Below are 21,258 nucleotides of genomic sequence, written 5' to 3'. Positions count from 1 at the left end.
CTACCCAGTTATACCCAAGTGATAGTTATTGCGTGGCAATCTCACAATTGAGTATTATATATGGGTGGGGGTAAAAAGTGGTTTACTTTTGATTTATACAGCAAATAAGAAAGTGGAGAGAATATAAAATTGACAGACATCAGCCGGAAATCATTCCATTATGTCTATTTATTCCAGTGTATTGGATTGATACACACACATCTAATTACCGATTACTAACTCTTTCTATTCGATAATCTGTACCACTAATACATGTGTTTGTATCAATCCAATACATTGGAATAAATAGACATACTGGAATGCTTTCCGGCTGATGTCTATCGATTTTATATCCTCTCCACTTTCTTATTTGCTGTATATATATATATATATATATATATATATATATATATATATATATATATATATATACACACACACATATACATGCATGCATACATACTAGCTGATGTACCCAGTAATTCCCGGGAAAGCGGGGCTTATCCCTTGGTTCAGTTCTCATGATTGTTTCACTAATCCAGTAGCAACAATACAAAGTATGTAGCCTGTAAAACGGTTTTTTGTGCATTTATTGAGAATACGAAACTGTCATACACAGGATCTTGTTTTTAGGAATTCCCAATAAGTTATGAATACCCAAATTGTGAAGTCAGTTATGTAATAACATGAAATTAGTTACCTGATAGTAAGAATTCAGATGAAGGAGCCCTGAAAAGGGCATTAATACGTTCCCAGAGAATATAGACCTTAGGAGGGAATACTAATAAAGTATGTATATTAAAATCATGAAGTATGTTACATAATAACAGAACAATTCAAAGTAAATAACTCTGAAAAGGGCTTTCATGCATTTGCAGAGAATATTACCCTCAGCGGCGCTAGTGTTGGTATATTCGTGAATAAGTCACTAACCAAAATAAGTGGATCTATTGTTTAGGAAAATACTATTTACTTGTTTAGGCATTGTACTGGATAAATTGCGAAAATGACTCAGATAGTTCAAATACTAAGGAATAGGCATGCTCAATTTGATTTATGTGAGATAATTTATGAACATGAATGGGTTATTTCCCTTGGCTATATATATATATATATATATATATATATATATATATATATATATATATATGGATCCCTTTCAGGAGCGAATGGGTTATTTCCCTTGGATGTTTAAAAATAATATGTAGTAGTTATATGTAGTAGATATAAGAATCCCTTCCAGGGACCCTATTATCGATTTTTTTCAACTAACTAAGTATGTCACTAGTTATTTCAACATGAGTTCTACTCATGTGTCAAGTTTCATCAAAATCGATAAAACGATGTAGAAGGAGTTAGATAACAACACCACAAACAAACACACCCACAGATTTCCACATATGTAATACATATATATATGTGTGTGTGTTAGTTGTTTCAAAGGTGTATTTATGATAGAAGTTGGAAATCTTTGGAAACATCCAACATCAAGCAATGAGGTTAATGTTAATAAGCAAGTTTTCAGAAGCTTTAATATAAAAAAAAAACTATTTGATGATATTGTCATGCAGTGGGACTGAACCCAGAACCATGTGGTTGGTAAGCAAGCTACTTACCATACAGCCACTCCTGCGCCTATGTACGTATTAGTAAACAATCATGACCTTAGAATGAAAACTGTATATTTCTTGATAGTTCACTGGGGCAGAGATAAATCCTGTTATCTAAATAATATACTTAATAATGGTGGTAGACAGCGTTAGTATGTTGGTTATGGTTCAAGGTTAGAATTTTAAACCAGTTTCCTCTATTGGCAACAGTAGATCTATCTGTTATGACCTGTGTGAGAAGCTGTGTTCTATGGCTGTTGTTGTTGCCGTTTAGCCCAGATGAGTCTTAATCAAACCAATCTATGATCAAAGGGGTTACACCCATGACCATCCCTCGGCTTGCAAAGACCTATTGGGGAAAGTGAAAGCAAAATCGTGATGGCACCTGTACCAGTGGAGCACTAAGAGCACCGTCCGAGTGTGATTGTTGCCAGAGCAGCTGTCTGGCTTCCGTGCCAGTGGCACATAAATAGTACCATTTGAGCGTGATCGTTACCAGCGTCGCCTTCCTGGCACGTGAAAAGACATTCGAGCGAGGTCGTTGCCAGTGCCGCTGGACTGACTCCTGTGCAGGTGGCACGTAAAATACACCATTTTGAGCGTGGCCATTACCAGTACCGCCTGACTGGCTTCCGTGCCGGTAGCACGTAAAAGCACCCACTACACTCTCGGAGTGGTTGGCGTTAGGAAGGGCATCCAGCTGTAGAAACTCTGCCAAATCAGATTGGAGCCTTGTGTAGCCATCTCATTGCCAGTCCTCAGTCAAATCGTCCAACCCATACTAGCATGGAAGGTGGACGTTAAACGATGATGATGATGATGATGTCCAGTGAATATGAATTTTTTATGGCAATAGTGTCATTTTAAGATGATTTGGCTACTCTGTCTAGGAGGTAAAGTATTTTTGAGTAGTAGAGTTTACCTAGTATCCAGATTAACATCACTACTTGGTCCTTGGATTTTTGTAGTAGTCTATTCTGTTGCAAGGATTTGAACCCAGTCTGAAGAGAACCCTCCACCCCACCCATCTCTGAGGCTCTAAAAACCAATTATGGATGCTGCCTTTCTTCCTCTGATTAAGACGTACAAAAATCAAAATATTAAAACGTGTATCATTCTGGATACTCCAGAAGGATCTGCACATAACCTCCTGTCATTTCTTCTGTTAGACTTCTAGTCCTGGTCAAAGTTTTTCGTCAGAGAAAAGCCAAAGCACGCCTTGTTCATAAGGGTTTTTCACTCTGTTAAGTAACCGTTTTGAATGGATGAGACAGTTTTCCTATATCTTTGCAGACATGAATTGACCTTTCCTCATTACATAGGACTTGTATCGAATGTCACGATGTACCACAGTTCTGATAGTCCACTCTGACACCCAAAGTTCTTTAGCAGTGGACCTCATTGATCTTCTGGGGTTTTAATTGATAATGTTTTGAACATGTATAAATTCCAGTGCTCTTTTAGTGTGTGAGCATTGTGAATGTTTCATTCTCTTTGATACAGGTGATACCATGACATGCCTCTAATGGAATTTGTATACAAATGATCTTGCAACTATGACTGCATGTCTTTTCATTAGCATGATATCTTGAAAGGGTTATCTGGAAAAAAAAAATGATGCATTGAATGATTTGAAGGTGTAATGAACTAAAAATGAAATGTCCTCAAATACCCGTCGCACCCTGTATGTATATAATATAAATGAAAAATGCATTAAATACTACAAAATGTATGCATAGGACAGACACAAGAACCCTAATCCTTCCTCAGTTATCAACCAAAAATACTAATACCCAGTTTCGTTGCTTTAATGATAAGACTGGGAACTTTGTGTATCAGCAGCACCCGCAAGATTTGTGTAGAATTAGGGCTCGAGCAAACAAAACAATACAGGGTGGATGTATGAAAGTAAACAAATGTAATTTGAGACAATAGACGAAGACAATAAATAAAGCCTTTCAACCAAACACTAGAATGATGGATTAAATCCTGGAAGAAATCCTCAAACGGATATAAAAACAGAATTAATAAAAGAGGAGAAAAAGTTGACTAGCATGCTAGGCATCCAGTGGCGAAAAGGCAGAAAATGGAAAATTATTCACGGGTCATATGCACATGTGTATATGTAAAAGTTCAGTGGGATTGAACTTGAAACCCTGCTGTTGGGAAGCAAACTTCTTAACCATACGGCCATGGCTGATTGATATTTTTTATGTTGAGCAAGTTTTGAGTAACCGACTGTCTACCAGGTATATAAAAAAATGTGTGTTTGTTCAATATAACTCTGGATACACTGACATTAGATTAAAATGTTTGAAAAGTCGACATAGTGTAGTTTCATTCACACATGTTTGTGTCATTAAAATATTGAAGTGACTCTTCTTGAGTGAATGTTAGACTGATGTAATAAATTTAGCCATGTCTGGTAGTTGATGTCACATTGTTAACATAGCAGATGTAAAATGCTTAGTTGTAAAAAAGAAATGATCATGAAAAGACACCTGTTATTTACTTGTCGGTTGTTGTGTCATGTAACAGATCGGTACTTGTAACAGTTTTGATGTTAAATGGGAGATATGTGCTAGGAACTTCTCTGATGGGAATACAATAAAATTCAATATGGTAGAAGAGAATTGCAACTGGTTGAGATTATAGAATAGTAGTGGTGGTCTACCAACTAAACTGTAATGCATGAGAAACTTAGAAGCCTGCATTAGCAAATAGGATTTATAAAAAATTCATCGTTTAACATCCAGGTTTCTTACTGATATTGTATTGTTGGCACTCCATCGCTTACGACGTCGAGGGTTCCAGTTGATCCAATCAACGGAACAGCCTGCTCGTGAAATTAACGTGTAAGTGGCTGAGCACTCCACAGGCACGTGTACCCTTAACGTAGTTCTCGAGGATATTCAGCGTGACACAGTGTGACAAGGCTGACCCTTTGAATTACAGGCACAACAGAAACAGGAAGTAAGAGTGAGAGAAAGTTGTGGTGAAAGAGTACAGCAGGGTTCACCACCATCCCCTGCCAGAGCCTCGTGGAGCTTTTAGGTGTTTTCGCTCAATAAACGCTCACAACGCCCGTTCTGGGAATCGAAACTGCGATCCTATGACCGCGAGTCCGCTGCCCTAACCACTGGGCCATTGCGCCTCCACTCTTACTGATATAGGTTGGATGGTTTGAGAGGATTCACTGGGTTCAAAAACTGCATCATGCTCTAGTATATGCTTTGGTGTAGTTTCTACAACTGGATGCCACTTTTAATGCCAACCACTTTACAGAGTGTACTGGGTGCTTTTTTTGGTGTGTACCTGCAAAAGTGCTAGTCACCATACAGTCTGTAAGACTACAAACCCTGGTGGGGCAGCTTTATGCTTGGAGATTAGGTGTTAAAATATGTGAGAAGGGGCCAGAGCAGAACAGGTTTTTTTTTACTGTAGAGAAGCTACATGATGACTCACATTTTAGAAGAGAGGATTAGAGTGATCAGGTGGTGGTGGAAGGATATAGAAATAGTGGTGATGAGGTATTTGGATACACCCTCAAGATTTGAGGTGAGGAGAAGTGAAAGGGGGACAGCGGGACCTGGAGTGTTAGGAGATGGAGGTTATGAGAGTGTATGGGGGGAATGAGTGAGATCTGAAACCAGGATCGAGAATACTGGACCTCACAAAAGAGATATTGAAGGACCACAATAAGTGGAGAAGTAAAACAAGTGAAATGGAGATGTCCAACCCATGCCAGCATAGAAAAGTGGATGTAAAAATGATGATGAAATAATTTAATTTGCTCAATGTTATAATTGTTAAAGTTTACAGTTTGTACTGTAAGAAATTTGTCATAGTTCAGCACTTATTTGTCATTTATAAAGTTGTAGTTCTTCTCTAGTCTTTGTATTGAGCTAAACTCGTGTTAGGTCATAGGAGAGCTATTCCTAAAAAGAAATGTCAAATGTCATCAAGAGTCTTTATAGCAGCAGATCTGAATTAATTTGTCAGTTAAAATTCCTGCCATAGCTTGCCAATACTATCACCACCACAACCACCATTGTTGTCATCATTACTACCACCACTACCGCCACTTAATAACAACTGCTGCATTTTTCTTTTATACATCAGTCGTCATCATCATCATCATTTAATGTCCACTTTTCCATGCTTGCATGGGTCAGACAGAATTTGTTGAAGCAGATTTTCTATGGCTGGACACCTTCCCTGTTGCCAACCCTCACCTGTTTTCCAGCAGGGTAATATTTTCTCATAGTCAGATGTGTTTTTATGGAAGTCTGGTAATGAACAGCCTTACTTGTATGACAGTGATGCTCATCTACATCCATCACATGATGTCTTGACAAGGTTATACAGAAACACACACATATGCATACATATACAACAGGTTTCTTTCAGGATATGGTAGCAGACACTCACCCAGGGTGCCACACACTGTGACTGAATCCGAGACCATATGGTTGGGAATCAAGCTTCTTAACCACTAAGCCATGTCTGTGCCTATAACATACCAACATAATTCTTTCAATGCTTGACATATGTTAAACATGTCCTTATTGTTGTTATTTTCTCTCTTCTGTCATTTCTATTCTTTATTCATTCCTCAAAAAAACTACCATAGTAAAACTCCCAGCTAATGGCTTCATTCTTCATAGTCGTTCTCTCTCTCTCTCTCTCTCTCTCTCTCTCTCTCTCTCTCTCTCTCTCTCCCTCTCTCCCTCCCTCCCTCTCTCTCTCTCTCTCTCTCTCTCTATCTATCTATCTCTCTCTATCTCTCTCTATCTCTATCTCTCTCTCTCTCTTTCTCTCTCTCTCTCTCTCTCTCTCTCTCTCTCTCTCTCTCTCTCTCTCAAGATGAATCAGCTGAACAGTGTTATATTTCGTAGAAAACATTGCAATTCTGTGAGTTTTTATTTAAAATATTATTCAGTATGCTGGCGACAAAGGGACTCTCACTCAGAGTAAAAGGCAGACTGTATGACGCATGCGTACGAACAGCCATGCTACATGGCAGTGAAACATGGGCTGTAACTGCTGAGGAATGAAGCCAGGAATGAAGCCAGTATGCTCCGTTGGATGTGTAATGTCAATGTGAATACCCGTCAGAGTGTAAGTATCTTGAGAGAAAAACTGAACATTAGAAGCATCAGTTGTGGTGTGCAAGAGAGACGATTGCGCTGGTATGGACATGTGGTGAGAATGGATGAGGATAGCTGCGTGAAAAAGTGCCACACCCTAACAGTTGAGGGAACCCGTGGAAGAGGTAGGCCCAGGAAGACCTGGGCTGAGGTGGTGAGGCAAGACCTTCGTACATTGGGCCTCACCGAGGCGATGACTACTGACCGAGACCTTTGGAAATGTGCTGTGCGTGAGAAGACCCGGCAAGCCAAGTAAGATCATTGCCAGTGCCCCTGGACTGGCTCTTGTGCGGGTGGTACATGAGATGCACCATTTTGAGCGTGGCTGTTGCCAGTACCGCCTGACTGGCTCCCGTAGGATTTTCGAGCGAGATCGTTGCCAGTGCCTCTGGACTGGCTTGTGCGGGTGGCACATAAAAGACACCATTTCGAGCGTGGCCGTTTTCGTGCGGGTGACACGTAAAAGCACCCACTACAGTCTCTGAGTGGTTGGCGTTAGGAAGGGCATCCAGCTGTAGAAGCTCTGCCAAATTAGATTGGAGCCTGGTGTTGCCATCCGTTTCACCAGTCCTCAGTCAAATCGTCCAACCCATGCTAGCATGGAAAGCGGACGTTAAACGATGATGATGATGATGATAAGCATTTCTTTATTTCTCTCTTTCTTTCTCTTCAACAGCTTACACATGTTTCAATGCCAGTCTACTCTATCGCTTCTGTAATAGGAATGATGCCTTTAGCACTTGTGAACTGCTATGTTGGGTCAACATTCCGATCTATGGAGGAAGTTTGGAATAACAGTTCTTCACATGTAACAGGGTATTTAGTTTTTATTGGACAGGTAAGTGTCTTTTCAGTCACTTTAAAAAGTCAGTTGTATATTACATTCATTCTATTATAATTCTTTCCACTTAGCTTGATGTGTGTTTGGCAAGGTCTATAATTCTATGGCACTGGTGATGGTTTATACTGGTATCATTAGTTCATAAGAGTTTTGGTAAGTCTAATTAGTGGGAGCAGTGAAGAATATATCTGAGAGTAAAAGAACGAGAATGATGTTACCTTTTGGGTTGAAGTTACTGTTTTTTATGGCATATTACTTGCTTTAAAACACTAAAAATCTTTTCTTCCTGAATGTGTGCTGTTGAAATTGGTGTGTGTCTTTTATGCCATCAAATATGGTAAGGAAATGATAAAGGAAGCAAAGTGAAGGAATGATGTAGAGAGTGAGGGTGCAAGGTCAACAGAAAGGGATAGTGTGAGAGGGTTAGCAAGATGAAGCACGAGGGAGGATGATGGAATTTCTTAATATATTATGATGTATGTTTGGAAATCAGAATATTGTTACTGTAATGTTAAGTGGAAGCAATTTATAAAACGCATATAGACAGACATAAAGAAACACATTCACTTGGGTAGTGTGTGTGTGTATTAAGCTCGGTTGTCTTTTTCACTAAAGTTATGCTAAAAGATGTATAACTCATCAATGTGCCTCTAGTTCAGAGATACATATCTTCCTTTCTCTGATTCCTGTATATTTGTTACAACAGGCACTGGTCCTCTGAACTAGTTAGTTGCATATCTTCCTCTTCCACCTGTCTCTTCTTTCGTCACTCCTGTTGTGCATCACTTCTTAGGCCCTGCATTAAGCACTTCTAAATTCTTTCTTCCCCAAATTGTTACTCTCTGGGTTCTCCCTCCCTACATCTTACCCTAAGGTTCTGACCTATAGGTGTATCAACCAATGAGAAAGCCTTTCAACACTCATTCAACCTGGCGAAAATAGTAGTCAAATATCCCATTAAAAGTTGGGATGGTCATAGCTGGAAGGCTTAGCTAAGTGGTTCCCAACCATTTCACTACCAAGGCCCCTTTTTATTTAAATGAACCCTTTTTAATATACTTAGCCTTATGTGTGTGTGTATATATATATATATATATATATATATATATATAGTAGGATCACTGCCAGAGCAGTGGTCTCGCTTCCGTGCCGGTGGCACGTAAAAAGCACCATTTGAGCACGATCGTTTCCAGCTTCGCCTTACTGACACTTGTGCCGGTGGCATGTGAACAAAACATTGGACTGACTCCTGTGCAGGTGGCACATAAAAAAAAAACACCATTTGAGCGTAGCCGTTGCCAGTACCGCCGGACTGGCCCTCGTGCCAGTGGCACGTAAAAAGTACCCACTATACTCTCGGAGTGGTTGGCGTTAGGAAGGGCATCCAGCTGTAGAAACTCTGCCAGATCAGATTGGAGTCTGGTGTAGCCATCTGGTTCGCCAGTCCCCAGTCAAATCGTCCAACCCATGCTAGCATGGTAAGCGGACGTTGAATGATGATGATGATGAAATTTTGAATTTTGTTCACAGAGGTCCCCCCTCCCCCCGCACTACCTTTGTGGACCACCAGGCTCCACAGCCTAGATCATAGGTGTACTAGATCGTAGACTTCAGCCTAAACAACAACTGCAACCTAGAGATGTTCCAAATTAACACCTACTTCATTAATCTTATCAGTCTTGGAGGGTCTGCAAAAGTTATGGACACAACCCCTCGTTTTATTCACACAATAAAAAAAGATACACTTACCTTAACCTCCTCCCCCACATGCACACCTATATAACAGAAAGTTTATAAGACATCTGAATGAGATGTTACCTGACTTGTCCAGACAGTAGAAAGAATATCAAAATTGTGACTGTGTAGTTGCTACATATGTGTCTCTCATTAACTTAGGGTTTAAACCTAATTATCTTCATTGCTACACTAAATTAATTTCCTTGCATTAAAATGCATGTATATAAGTGTAACAGGCTGTTTGCATATCTCCTTATAACCCGGAAATACGAACTGCATGGTCCTAGAACTGATAGATGTGTGGGTTTTCTTTCAAGACATTTGATTGCCAATCTCCATGAGACAGATTACCTGAAAGCTAAGATAACTCCATTTTATTAATTTAACCATTTAGCATTTAGACTGCTCTGTGAAATGAAATGCTTGTTTACTCACATTGTTTTGATTTAATCATGCTCATGAGGAATATCAAAAATATTTGTTTGTAACTTAGTTAATTTTTTACATACCAACTTGAAATTTTAACAGTCAGTGTTTAAATGCCACTGATTTACATTTATGTGTTTTCAATACAGCCACAAACATGTATTGGTGTTGTATTGTTTGATCATGTCAATGTAAATAGTTTGAATGGCAACCCAAAAATCTTCATCACTTTTGCTATCAAAATACTCTTCCCTCATCGAATGAAAAATTCAGAAATATCTATATCTGGTCCATCTAAAGACAAGTCACTGTTATTTTCCTTTTATTTCTTCTCCATTTTGCAAGTCCTCAAGTGTAAATCCTTCCCAAGCAGAACCACTACTTGCTGAAGCCATGTTGCTAATTACGAAATAATTAATTTCTATTTCAAATATCAAAAAAAAAAACAAACTAAAAACTAGATATTGTTGAAGATCTCACAGTATTTACAGTTGCATTTACACAGAAATGGTTTGAGCTCACATTACCATAAAGCTACAAGATTTTAATGATGTGATTGTTTAACTTTTAGTATGAAATCATAGGGTAGGTGTAATAGATCGGATCTGATCAGTTTGAGAGTAAGGGTGAGAGAGAGAGAGAGATGTTGTCTCTTGAGTTGAGGGTAAGTAAATGACGAAGGAATTGAAAGGAAGGAGTAATATAGGGAGTAAGGGTGGAAAATCAACTGAGTGAGATTGTGTGAGATAGTCAGCAAGATGAATCATATAGGAGTGGAGGCTGGAATTGCTTACTGGCTCCTGTGCAGGTGACACGTAAAATACACCATTTTCAGTGTGGCCGTTGCCAGTACCGTGTGACTGGCCCTCATGCCGGTGGCACGTAAAAGCACCCACTATACTCTCGGAGTGGTTGGCGTTAGGAAGGGCATCCAGCTGTAGAAACTCTGCCAAATCAGATTGGAGCCTGGTGTAGCCATCTGGTTTCACCAGTCCTCAGTCAAATCGTCCAACCCATGCTAGCATGGAAAGCGGATGTTAAACGACGATGATGATGATGATGATGATATATATTGGAATATTTGGGCTGGACATGACTAGTTTAAATGCTAAAGGGATAAGGATGAACATTACTTGAATTCACACACTAAATTTTCTTATTAAAATATGTTTTTTTGTTTGTATAAACATAAAGAAAATGTTACAATGGTTTGATATTTAATCATAATGTCTCATTTCCTTTTCAGCTGCTCCTTATGACATGCCTAATGATGTTTGTGATTAGAAAAGCAAGGAGAGAACTACATAAAACTGTTTTATCACAATCTGCTGACAACTCAAGTTGTTTCTGTGAAAAAAGACACTCATTATCTCAATCTAAGGAAGCCAGTTTTGGCAACACTTCACTATCTGATAGTACTTATGTGTCAATACCATGTTCAGTTTGTCTAAATTCTACAAAAGTCAATTCTATGGTGTTTACAGCCTAGCATTTAACTACACCTGCATCCTAAATTTTGCAGCAAACAAAAAAAAAGAAAGAAAAAATGAGGTTTCTCTCTCTCTCTCTCTCTCTCTCTCTCTCTCTCTCTCTCTCTCTCTCTCTCTCTCTCTCTCTCTCTTTCTCTCTCTCTCCCTCTCTCTCTCTCTCTTTTTTTTTTTTACATTTTCCCAAGGAAATCTCTATAGTGAAAACAAAAGTGATTTGTGTAGAGTTCTTTTTTCTAGCCCTTTGCAACATTTCCAGTTCAAATTTATTTTTCCCAAGTACAAATTACAAAATAACAAAGGAAATTATGATTTAATGTAAAACCTGTCATCATATGTGTATGTATGTATCTTTGAAGGTATGAATGTTTGCACATGTGTATTTATGTATGTGTGTGTGTGTTATACAATATTATAAATTTATCCTCTTAACAGTCAATTAAAAATACCAAATGGTTTCATGTTGAAGAATCTTCCAAGTGTGGAAAGGTAAATCAACATTCATCGGACATAAATGTTTGGAAGAATATAGCTTAGACTCTTTATTACTGGAGACTTGAAGCCACCCCATGTCATGTGACTTATTTAACACCTTTGAGACCTATAAACCAAATGTAATTTCAGGCCTTCCATAACAAAGAGCCCACTCTATACACTTCTATTTAGTCATGTCTGATGATTGTTGATTTATCTTTCCATGCTCGGAATGTTTTTCAACATGAAACCTTTTGGTAACATGAATTGGTTATAAGATTAAATTTATAATTTCAGATGAATAACATATTCACTTTATTACCTAATATACGAGTGCCTGTTGTTTTCTGACACATGAAAATTGTTTTTTTTATGTGTGCATGCATGTATATATGTTTTCTTATGTGTGCATGCATGCATATATGTATCCAGCTGTCTATGCATATATATATATATATATATATATATATATATATACATACACACATACACACATATATTTATATAAATGGGTATTCTAGTTCATAATCTAGAGAGGCACTATCAAAGTAACTACCAAAGAGTTTAGGCACTTAGAAATATTATTTATGGTATTTTGCAATTTACTGCAGACATGTTTCAGTTTGAGGATTGTGATGAAGCAAATACTAAAATTTAAATATTTTTTTTACAAGATGGGTGAATGGTAACTCTCAGAAATTCAAGACGGAGATGCTAGTTTTTATTCGTCTTATTAGACTTCTATACAAAATTTTGTCTTACTAGATTTCTATTCAAAATGTCTTTGTGTAACTAGCTCCAGTAAATTTTACTCAGTTCTCATCCACCCATTTTATTATTTAAAAAAAAATGTTTGATTTCAGTATTTGCTTGATAATATTTGAAGATAGAAACACATCTGTAGTGTGCAGGAAAATAACTCTAATATATGTATATGTCTGGATGTGTATGTATGCAGATTATGTTAATGTGTGTGTGTGTGTGTACATGTGTATTTTCTGTTATAATCCGGTTAAAACAAAGGATAGTGTTTATGGTCTTTTTTCTGGGTCTTCAAGACTAGTGTGTGGAAGGGAGGAAGTTTTTCCTCTGACATGGGACCTGATAGGTTTATGTGTAGCAAAATTGACTCTGTTGAAGGCACCCATAGTCCACATGATATTAAGAGGCATGTATGTGTTGCCATTTTCCATCTGTTTTTCCATACTGGTATAGGTTGGGTGGATCACTTAAGACTGGGTCCTTATTCAGACAAATGGTTGGTGTGACTACCCTAGATTGGTCATGAACCATTTCTGACTGGTACGTTCCATTTTGACATGTTTTATATGGTTAGTTGTCTTTGGCTTCACCAACCACTTTACAGAATATACTGGGAGCATTTTATCATGCCACCAACACTGGAGAGGTAATCATGTCCTTGATTAAAGTGTTTGTCTCTCCTATTTTATCATCTTCTGTTCACCAACTTCTTTACAGAATTTACTGGGTGTATTTTATTGTGACACCAACTGTAAAGGTTGTCTTGTTCCTTGTCACACTAAAGAGTTCTTTCCATTTTACATTGTCTCTGTTTGTTCATTCTCCAGTAAATTCTGTAAAGAAGTTGGTGAACAGGAGATGAGAGAATTATAGAAGAGAAAGTAAAAGAAGGTAGTGATACACAACCACATGATGTTTGAATAGAAAGAAACAACATGGGTGGCATAAAGAGGGAGTGGTAGGAGTGATAGAAGAGCAGGTACTGGAATTGGGAGAGAGAGAATGTGAAGGATGTTAACAATGTGAGATAGAGGAGGAAGTGATGTGAGAGAGAGGGAGATGGATAACAATGAAGATGGGTGATGGTAAGAGTGTGAAGAATGTCAGTTTTGAGTGAGAAGGGCGGGAATAATAGAATTGAGAGTGATTGATAGATAGAAAAGGGGGACTGAAAGTCAGTCATAAAAGGGTAAAGATTGAAGGCAGATGGGTCTATTGAACAAGGTGCCACCTCTCTACACAGCAGCTGTGTGGTGGGAGATAGAAGAATAACAGGAGTACGCATTAATAAAAGAGGAGGAGGGGGATAGATCGAAAAGTATCAAAGAAAAGGATAGAGCAGTATAATGGTCAGGAAGAGTCTCAATCTCCATCACTGCCATCAATTTTATTTCTGTTTTTCCATGCCTGCATGGGTTGGATGAGTTCTCTCTAGTACTTTGCTCCAAGTCATGGTCCTTTGTGAGATGCAGTCTGTTAAGATTCTTCACCCTTTCACCTCATGTCTTTCTTGGCCTCCTTGAACATGTGTGTGTGTGTTTGTTTGTATATGCGTGTATGTGTCATGTATTTATGTCTGTTTGGAAGCCTTGTGAAGTCCATGGACACAACCCCTTTTGCCAGACCAATTTAGAATTATTTAAAATAGAGGGTAGGTTTGTGTCTTTCGTTTTTAATTCTTTCAATTCTTCCTGTAAAGAAGGAGTTGATTTCTTACAACAAGTCTCCATCATTTTGAATTTCAGAAAAGTCTTGAATATTTTTCACCGTACTGCTTATAGATTCAATTTTTAGGTTATGAGTTAGATGGTTTCTTTGTATGAAAACCTCATCATTTCCAGATTATTACTTAAACAATCCCAATGATTATGGATGTATATGTAGATTCAAAATCTGGGCAGAGTAAAGGTAGGTTTTGAGGGAATTGACTATATTTGATCTTTATCTCACTAATTTCGAATAATCTGCTGAACATCTGATTTCTACATCAGATCATTAACTTTTGTTTTCTGTCCTAATTAACTATATCAAATCTATTTTATTTGAATTTAGTGGAAGCCATCAATATTTATTCTTCATATATTAGAATGTATATGTGAATTCAAAACCAGAAATATTTTTTTTTATATTTGTCCTGGTGCAGCCCTTCCTGCAATTGGCATTATATGCTGTTTATGCAACATTATCCTGCCACATAAGAAGGGAATAATCTTGACATTTTGGGGCAGCTGCTGATCATGTGTAATGTTTTTAACAGATATGTAATATAATTAGCATTTTAAGTGCATCTAGAGCTTCTAAGGCCTTCACTGTCTCTTTTGTTCAACAGATATTAACAGCAATCTCTTTCTCTTGGATGGCAAAAGTTTAGCCTTTGAATTATAATGTGAAGTAATAGTCACAGCTCTAAGAGGGGTGTATTACCTGTTTATGGCATAAACATGGTTGTATGGTTGAGAAACTTGTTTCCAAACCATTGCCAGTACCGCCTGACTGGCCTTCGTGCCGGTGGCACGTAAAAGCACCCACTACACTCTCGGAGTGGTTGGCGTTAGGAAGGGCATCCAGCTGTAGAAACTCTGCCAAATCAGATTGGAGCCTGGTGTAGCCATCTGGTTTCACCAGTCCTCAGTCAAATTGTCCAACCCATGCTAGCATGGAAAGCGGACGTTAAACGACGATGATGATGATGATGTAGTTTTAGGTTTGGTTACACTGCATGGCACCTTAGGTGTCTTCTACAACATCCCTGGGCCAGTCAAAGTCTTGTGAGAGAATTTGGTAGATGGAAACTGAAAGAAGCACATGTGTGTGTTTCTGTCTGTCTGTTCGTGTCTCCTTGTCCTTGACATCACATGATTGAGGTAAATGAATGGCCTTTATTTCCAATATTCTGCGAAAGGATGTGTGGACATGGGGATATATTAGCTTGCTTGGAAACCATCGTTAGCAACAGGAAGTGCATCCGGTCAAAGAAAATCTACACCAATAAACTCCATTCAACCCATGCAAGCATGGGAAAGTGGACATTATAACGATTATATATATATATATATATATATATATATATATATATATATATATATATGTATATATACATGTATGTGCTTGGAATTTCTGATCATGAGTTTACATTTGTGCAGTTAAGTAAACTACTATACAGTCTGTACTAATTATACTAAAGTATAATTAGACTATAACTACTATAAACTACTCATTGAATAAATAGGTATGTGACTGGATATTGCACAGACACATGTACCCTTAACATAATTCTCTCACAGAGTAGACAGGACACTGTTTGTAAGACAAAGTTGGCCCCTTCAAATTACTGATACAATCCATTAAATGGACTTAGAATTTTCATCTACCTGATTTCATTCACAATGCTTTTATATATATATAGGTTATGAGCGATAGTGGTGCCAATTAGACCCAGAGGTTTCAGCTAATGCTGAGTAAGTGCTATGGATAGACCACAGTTAAGCTCCAGATTCGGTGGTTATGCGAATAAGAGGTCCAACGTAGGTCATATATCAACGTGTGAATATAAGGATTTACTTTTCGTAATGAGATAAAAGACGAAGGCTGTGTACAGCCTTGGTCTTTTATCTCATTACGCAAAGTAAATCCTTATTTATATATATATGTGTGTGTGTGAATGAATGAGGATGTAAAGTGATGATGATGACACTCATCATCATTATTTAATCTTCTTCCAAGCTAGCATGGGTTAGATGGTTTCACAGGAACTGACAAGTCAGAAGACTGCACCAAGCTCTTCTGTCAGCTTTGGCATGGTTTCTATAGCATGATGCTCTTCCTAAAGCCAATCACTTTACAGAGTGTACTGGCTGCTTATCTATCTATCTTTATATATGTATATATATATAATTTTTATCATGTCATTATTTCCATGCTGGCGTGGTTTAGACAAAAGATGCTATGACAGATTTTTCCTTAGCCTGATCATCTTTTCTGACACCAGCTCATTAGCTCTTTCTTAAGTAAGCCATTTTCATTCCACTCTTCTTCACACATCAAAACTGACAAAGCTGCTGAAACTACAGGACTTTTGTTCCTTGGAAAAATTTAACATTATTTATGCTCAACCATTTATAAGGAAGATGCATGGAAACAATATCCTTACACACACACACACACACACACACGCATACATGTCCTTATATACATTCATACATATATGTACATATTTTTTTATTTATACATTACAATGGCGCTTCTACTGCTTATATATATATATATATATATATATATATATATATATATATATATATATATATATATATATATATACATATATATATATATATATAACAATATCATCATCTTTTAACGTCCGCTTTCCATGCTAGCATGGGTTGGACGATTTGACTGAGGTTCACCAGTCCTCAGTCAAATTGTCCAACCCATGCTAGCATGGAAAGCGGACGTTAAACGATGATGATGATGATATTGTTATACAAGTTTATTTGCTGTGAAAATTATAGTATTTAGTCTCATTAATTCATCACCTGAATATGAGGAAATTAAGACTAAACCTGAAATAGAAGCAAGTGGAGTGGTATGAGGGGGTGAGAAAGTCAAGGGGTCAGTTGACGAAGGAAAAGTGTCAAAAAAATGAACTGGATGGTGCCTTGTTAGATCCATTAAGCAACCACAAAAACAAATATTGTTATTGTGGCAACAAGAAGGCAGTGATCTAGCAGAATCATTAGCAAGCTTGACAAAATACCTAGCAGCATTTCACCCCTCGCTACGTTCTGAGTTCAAATTCCGCCAAGGTCAACTTTGCCATTCATCCTTTTGGGGTTAATAAATTAAGTACCAGTGAAATTCTGGAGTCAATGTAATTGACTAGTCCTCTCCCACAAAACTTCAGGCCTTGTACCTATACTAGAAAGGTTATTGTGGTGACAAGATGGAGGAGAAGAAAGTAGATAGGCACAATACATAAAACAACCACAAATGCAATTTCAGTTATGTTGACTTGTTAGAATATTTTGGTGTTTGGAAATTTGGCATGATAGAGGCAGAGATAAAGTAGAAGATGATGTAGGTAGGAACATATATACAAACACACATTTACACTGGGATGTCATTACATATGCACACACATATATACACTCACATATATTCCCTTACTGTAAATAAATTATATAAATCTTATGAACTTCACATTAAAAGAAGAAAATTTTATGTCACAAACAAATCCTTATTAATTTCCACTGCTGAACAAAGTACCAGTTTTGAGGTGTAATTAGCATTTTAACTAACTTGGAAAAGTCTTGGTGTCAATCATACTTCAAAACACCCCCAAATCACACCTCTCTCAGCACATAGCTAAAAGTTAATTACTAGTTCTTATTTTAAGAACTGGGTCTGGTTCGCAGTTATGTACAAATGTATGTCTGTGTTAATGGAATGAATTTGAATTAATGATCAAGTACCAATGGTTTCATGCTGATGGTATAGTTAATTTTTTTAATTAGAAACATGTGGCATGCCACAAAGAAGCACTATGGTGGAGTATTGGTCATGTTGTTAGATGAAAAATAACTAATTCATCAATATGAAACCATAGGTAATGGATTACTGATTTAAATTCCATTAAAGAATTGGTACACCTTTCCAGTATTGAACTCTTCTATTGGTACATTATGAGTGTAATGTGCATGTGTGTGTGTGTGTACATACACACACACACACACACACACACAAAATGTCAGTTGCCCACACATGATCATATGTGTGAGCAATTGTTTGTTTAGAAAATTTACTTTCATTTTGCCCACATGAATAAAATGGGTTAAATATTTGTAAAATGCAGATATGGTTTCGAAGGTAATTTTTTTGTTTGTTTTTTTGTCTTAAGATTGTCATATTTCCTGTTTGTATTTCTGATGTATATAAAAACTTTATAGAATACCTATGACAAGAATTCAAGTCAAACATATTATTAATATCTTAAGTGCACATTTTAGTCTGGAGTGCTCTACAAGAGCTACTGTAAAGAGATCTCACTGGAGAAATTTCGCAGATCATTGCCTGGCATTGCTGCAAATGCCTGATGTTGCAAAGGACTATGTAAAGCAGTCTTTGTTAAATTCCAAATGACGTCCATTAATGTGTGTGTGTGAGTGAGTATGTGTACATGTATTTGCATGTGAAAGGAAAGATGGAAAAAATAACAAAAATAGTTCCTCAATTGACTTGTTTCTTTTGAAATAAACATATCTCAGTGAAGAAATATTTTCTCACAATCTATCAAACTTGATTGTTTTGTTAAAACTATTTCATTATTTGTGCAGATTTTCAGTCATGCTTTTTTTTTTTTTTTTTGATATTTTCATTTTTTCTGCTTAACACAAACAAAATAAATTAACATGAAACACCAAATAAATAAATAAATGCGCGCGTGCACATGCACACACGCACATACAGGATGTCCCAAAATTAAGGCAACCAAAGTTTTGGACTTTAATAACAATTAATCTGATAAGATATGAAAATTATACATCATTAGTGTGTGTCCTTCTTTTTGTTTCAGGCTAAATAAATTCAGATTTATAAATTAGATAATGGCTATAGACCGAAATACAATCATAACCATCCACAAAGGAAGCGAAAATAATACGACTACAGCAAAAAAGCTTAAAATTAACTGAACAACAGTTTGGAAAATGGTCAAGAAATTTCAGGATGTTGGTTCCACCGCTGATCGACCTGGATGTGGCCGAAAAAGAAGTGTGCAGACCCCTCAGCTTATCAAAAGCACCATAGAAAAGATACAGCGAAATCCTCGTCGTACTGTCAGAAAACTGGTTACCACAGCAAAAATAAGCCAAATATTGATGTAGCGGGTGCTGAAGGAGGATATCAGGACCCACCCCTACAAGACGATCTGCTGTCGTGACCTCATGCAAGTGTATAAGGCCATGAGACTGGAGAGAAGTCACCTTATCCTGCGTCAGATTGCTGAAGGCACTCTGCCCAACCCAGTGTTGACTGATGAAAAGAAATTTAACATCGAACAGACAATAAGCCACCAGAATGACCGACTTTGGAGTGTATCTGCCTCCGTCGAGGGTAGACTCGTAAATCGACGCCAAAATCCACAGTCAGTTATGGTTTGGATGACTGTGACAGCCACTGGAAGATCTCCCTTTGTTTTTGTGTCCTCGGGTGTTAAAATTGACACCCAACAATACATTAGCGGCATTTTAAAGCTGAACTGCATCCATGGGTAATGAGCACTTTCCAGGCGCACAGTGGAGTCTCCAACAGGACTCGACACTATCCCATTGCTCCAAGCAGATACAACACTGGATTCAGAAAAAACATTCCATCGTTCATAGGCAAGGATGTATGGCCCTCAAGAAGCCCCGATCTCAACCCGCTGGATTTTTCTGTTTGGTCCATTTTGGAGCCGAGGGTCTTGAATACTCCTCATGCTTCGCTCGACGCTCTGAAGGCAAAACTGCGAAGGAATGGGCTTCGATTCCACAAGAACAGCTGCGTGCCGTATGTGAAGCATTCGCACCTAGACTTAAGGCTGTGATTCGAAACAGAGGTGGTCATATTGAATAAATATGGTAATGTCATAATTGTGTTTCTTTTACCATTGCATTGAAAGGCTCAGACTCGAAATATAACAATATTTTGCTTTGGTAAAAGTGAAAAAAGTTGGTTGCCTTAATTTTGGGACACACTCTCTCTCTCTCTCTCTCTATATATATATATATATATATACTATATATATATATATATATCCCCCTCAAAAACTGCTGGTCTGGTACCAACATTTGAAACCATTATTATTAAAACGGTGAGCTAGCAGAGTTGTCAGCATGCCGGACAAAATATCTAGTGGCATTTTGTCTGTCTGAACGTTTTGTGTTGAAATTCCGCCAAGGTCGACTTTGCTTTTTATCCTTTCAGGGTCAATAAAATAAAGTACTTGTTGAGTACTGGAGTTGATGTAATCGACTGGCCCCTTCTCCCCTCCTCTCCCTTACATTTCAGGACTTATGTCTTTAGTAGAAAGGGTTTATGGCGATGAGCTGGCAGAGTTGTCAGCATGCCGGACGAAATACTTAGCAGCATTTCGTTTGGCTTTACAAACAACAGACATCCAGCATCCATTACCACTCACGTTCAAAGCTCACAGGCTCAATGGAAGAACACTCCCAATACCTGTATGTTGAATCTACAACACTTCAGCGACAATATAACTGTTGCTATTTGCACGACCATTCAAAGGGAAAGCTTAGATATACATATGATCCAGTCAAGACCTTTTGAATGGAAATATTTATTGTAGAAACGGCTTCCGAACGACAAAAATCTATGCATGTTGCCTACTGCTCCACCCGCAAAATAGACATGCGCCTGCGTACGTAAGTCGTATAATAGATCCAATGCACCAAATACATTGAATGTTTAATCAGCAGAACAATTCAGCCAATATACTTCCGAATCAAAGTGCATCTCTCACATACACTTCATCTTTCAGAAAACAACCTGAAAATGTAAGAACATGAATAAAGATATCACAGCTACCAATAAAGCTAAAGATGGTAATATCGGTAACCTGCAGATAAAAGAAGTTATGATAAGAAGCACGCGTACATGCCAACAGTTAACAACTAGCACGAATCGAATGAATACCAATAGATATTGTGAATGCTATGACTCACGTCACTTGGCCCAGTTCCTCCTAGCATACATGTCTCAGCCCATCATTTAGACCACAGAATGCAATCAGCAAA

The 21,258-nt window shown here is 37.7% G+C and overlaps 1 protein-coding gene across 1 annotated transcript in view; it reads left to right on the top strand.

The window, feature by feature from the left end:
- LOC106874903 (transmembrane protein 64) overlaps nucleotides 1-18,759 on the top strand; it is a 49,831-nt gene extending 31,072 nt beyond the window's left edge. Inside the window, exons 2-3 of the mRNA XM_089349450.1 lie at nucleotides 7,416-7,577; nucleotides 10,990-18,759. Coding sequence (XP_089205576.1) covers nucleotides 7,416-7,577; nucleotides 10,990-11,232 — 405 coding nt within the window. The 3' untranslated portion in view covers nucleotides 11,233-18,759. The remainder of the gene's footprint in view (nucleotides 1-7,415; nucleotides 7,578-10,989) is intronic.
- The last annotated feature ends 2,499 nt before the right edge of the window (nucleotides 18,760-21,258 follow it).

The sequence above is a fragment of the Octopus bimaculoides genome, chromosome 1, assembly GCF_046866305.1.
Source record: "Octopus bimaculoides isolate indiv1 chromosome 1, ASM4686630v1, whole genome shotgun sequence".
NCBI lineage: Eukaryota > Metazoa > Mollusca > Cephalopoda > Octopoda > Octopodidae > Octopus > Octopus bimaculoides.
This window is presented reverse-complemented; position numbering and strand designations above follow the sequence as displayed.